The sequence below is a fragment of the Mandrillus leucophaeus genome, unplaced genomic scaffold (genome assembly GCF_000951045.1).
Source record: "Mandrillus leucophaeus isolate KB7577 unplaced genomic scaffold, Mleu.le_1.0 Scaffold134, whole genome shotgun sequence".
NCBI classification, from domain to species: domain Eukaryota; kingdom Metazoa; phylum Chordata; class Mammalia; order Primates; family Cercopithecidae; genus Mandrillus; species Mandrillus leucophaeus.
Window position 1 is genome coordinate 3,947,580 of NW_012101299.1, and position 1,951 is coordinate 3,949,530.

General features: G+C 41.3%; 1 protein-coding gene across 1 annotated transcript in view; it reads left to right on the forward strand.

Annotated features, from left to right (window-relative positions):
• Nucleotides 1–1,951, forward strand: part of NOM1 (nucleolar protein with MIF4G domain 1) — a 32,959-nt gene that overhangs the window by 21,331 nt on the left and 9,677 nt on the right. Inside the window, exon 11 of the mRNA XM_011973092.1 lies at nucleotides 959–1,869. Within this exon, the coding sequence (XP_011828482.1) occupies nucleotides 959–1,133 (175 nt within the window). The 3' untranslated portion in view covers nucleotides 1,134–1,869. The remainder of the gene's footprint in view (nucleotides 1–958; nucleotides 1,870–1,951) is intronic.

Below are 1,951 nucleotides of genomic sequence, written 5' to 3' on the forward strand. Positions count from 1 at the left end.
TGAGTCTGTTCTGGGTAGCATCCTACTGTATACGTATGCCTCAGTTTACATACTTATTTATCCCACTGATCCGTGTTTAAGTTATTTCTGATTTTTTGATAGTTTTCTAGGAGAGAGAGATACATATATTAGTCTTCTAAAAGTAAATTTTTTATATATATAGTTTTAATTAGGGGATGGGTACTTTTGGGAATGGGGGTAATTTATGGTTCAGTTCTAGATACTGAATTTCTGATTCACAAGGTGTATGCCCCGGGAATTCCACTTACACTGCTGAGTTGTTCCCAACGGTGATTGTGGCCGGCCACACCTCTGCCAGCAGTGTGTAGGGATTCCCAAGGCCCACATCCTTGCCAACAGGTGCTCATTTCTTAGCTCTGGAAATAGCTTCTTAAATCAGTGGTAGAGTGGGGGAGTGGGGGAGATTAATTTTTACTCTAATTAACTATATTTACAAATCATTGAAAAAGTTGGCTAAATCAGTGTAACTATTTTTCTCTATGTCCTGACCATTAGGTAGTTGAATTCAGTGAATTGGACAAACCCAGAGTCCACTTTTTACGAAAAGTATTAAGTATCCTATTAATGGAAACAGAAATTGAAGACCTCAGTTTAATTTTCACAAGGTATGTACCCCACCCTTTCTGATGAGACATGGAAGAGAAATAAAGAGGTTGTTTTCACTTGTGTTAATTTAGAAACACAAGGTTGTACTACATGTGTAGCTTAATCTTTTCTGTTTTATTTTTAAGCTAGTATGCATTAGATCTGGGGAATAGAAATTTGTCTACTAGCAAACTAACAGTGATTGGTAGTAATAAAATATGTTAAGAAGTTCTTAATTGAGAATTCTGTTTTTAAAAGAAACTGGTTATGTCTCACTATTTGAGATACCCAGGATTGAGATCTAGGAGAGGCCAGCCCAGCCCTGACATGTGTTTATACGATTCCTTTCCAGAGTATCTGACAACCCAAAGCTGGGGATGTTACGTGAGGGTTTGAAGCTTTTCATCAGCCACTTCTTGCTAAAGAACGCACAGGCCCACAAAAGCGCCGACGAAGCCAACATGCTGCGAGAGAGGGCTGACCTTGTGACAAAGTGTCTGCACGGAAGAGCTTCCCTGAGAATGTAGTCAGGGAAAGAAGGAAGGCAGGTGGCCCTTTGACTATAATGTCCTTTGTAAACCCAAAGCTTTATTCTGTTGCCTGCGTGTGAACGTTTGGTAGAGCTATATCATTGTCTATTATTGTATTATATTTTGAGATAATTTTTGATCTAAGGTTTTATTGTTTGTATTTCAAGCCGTTTTCAAATAACTGTATCTTGGGGGTGAGAGGAGAAGGAGGGAGGGAAAAGGGGGTTCAGGCACACTGGACAGGGTTCTCTAAGCAGTGAGGCTGGTATGTGTGATTGTCTTAAAATTGTTTAATAGGTATGGCCGAGCATGACGGCTCACGCCTGTAATCCCAGCACTTCGCGAGGCCAGGGCGGGTGGATCACTTGAGGCCAGGAATTTGAAACCAGCCTGGGCAAAACCCTGTCTCTACTAAAAATACAAAAATTAGCCAGGCATGATGGGACATGCTGGTGATACAGTTACTGAGGTGGCTGAGGCACAAGAATTGCTTGAATCCTGGAGGTAGAGGCTGCAGTGAGCCAAGATTGTACCACTGTACTCCAGCCTGGGCTGGACAATGAGACTGTCAAAAAAAAAAATTAATAGGTAAAATAGGCCACTAGAGGGTGCAGTTATGAAGAACTTGATGAGGTTTTTAGCTTTTTAAAATAATTGGTTAAAAGTTCAAAAACCATCAGTTAAATGTGATTCTTCTTTTAAGACGGAGTCTTGCTCTGTCACCCAGGCTGGAGTGCAGTGTAGTGTAATCTTGGCTCACTGCACCCTCCGTCTCCCGGGTTCAAGCAATTCTCCTGCCTCAGCCTCTCTAACAG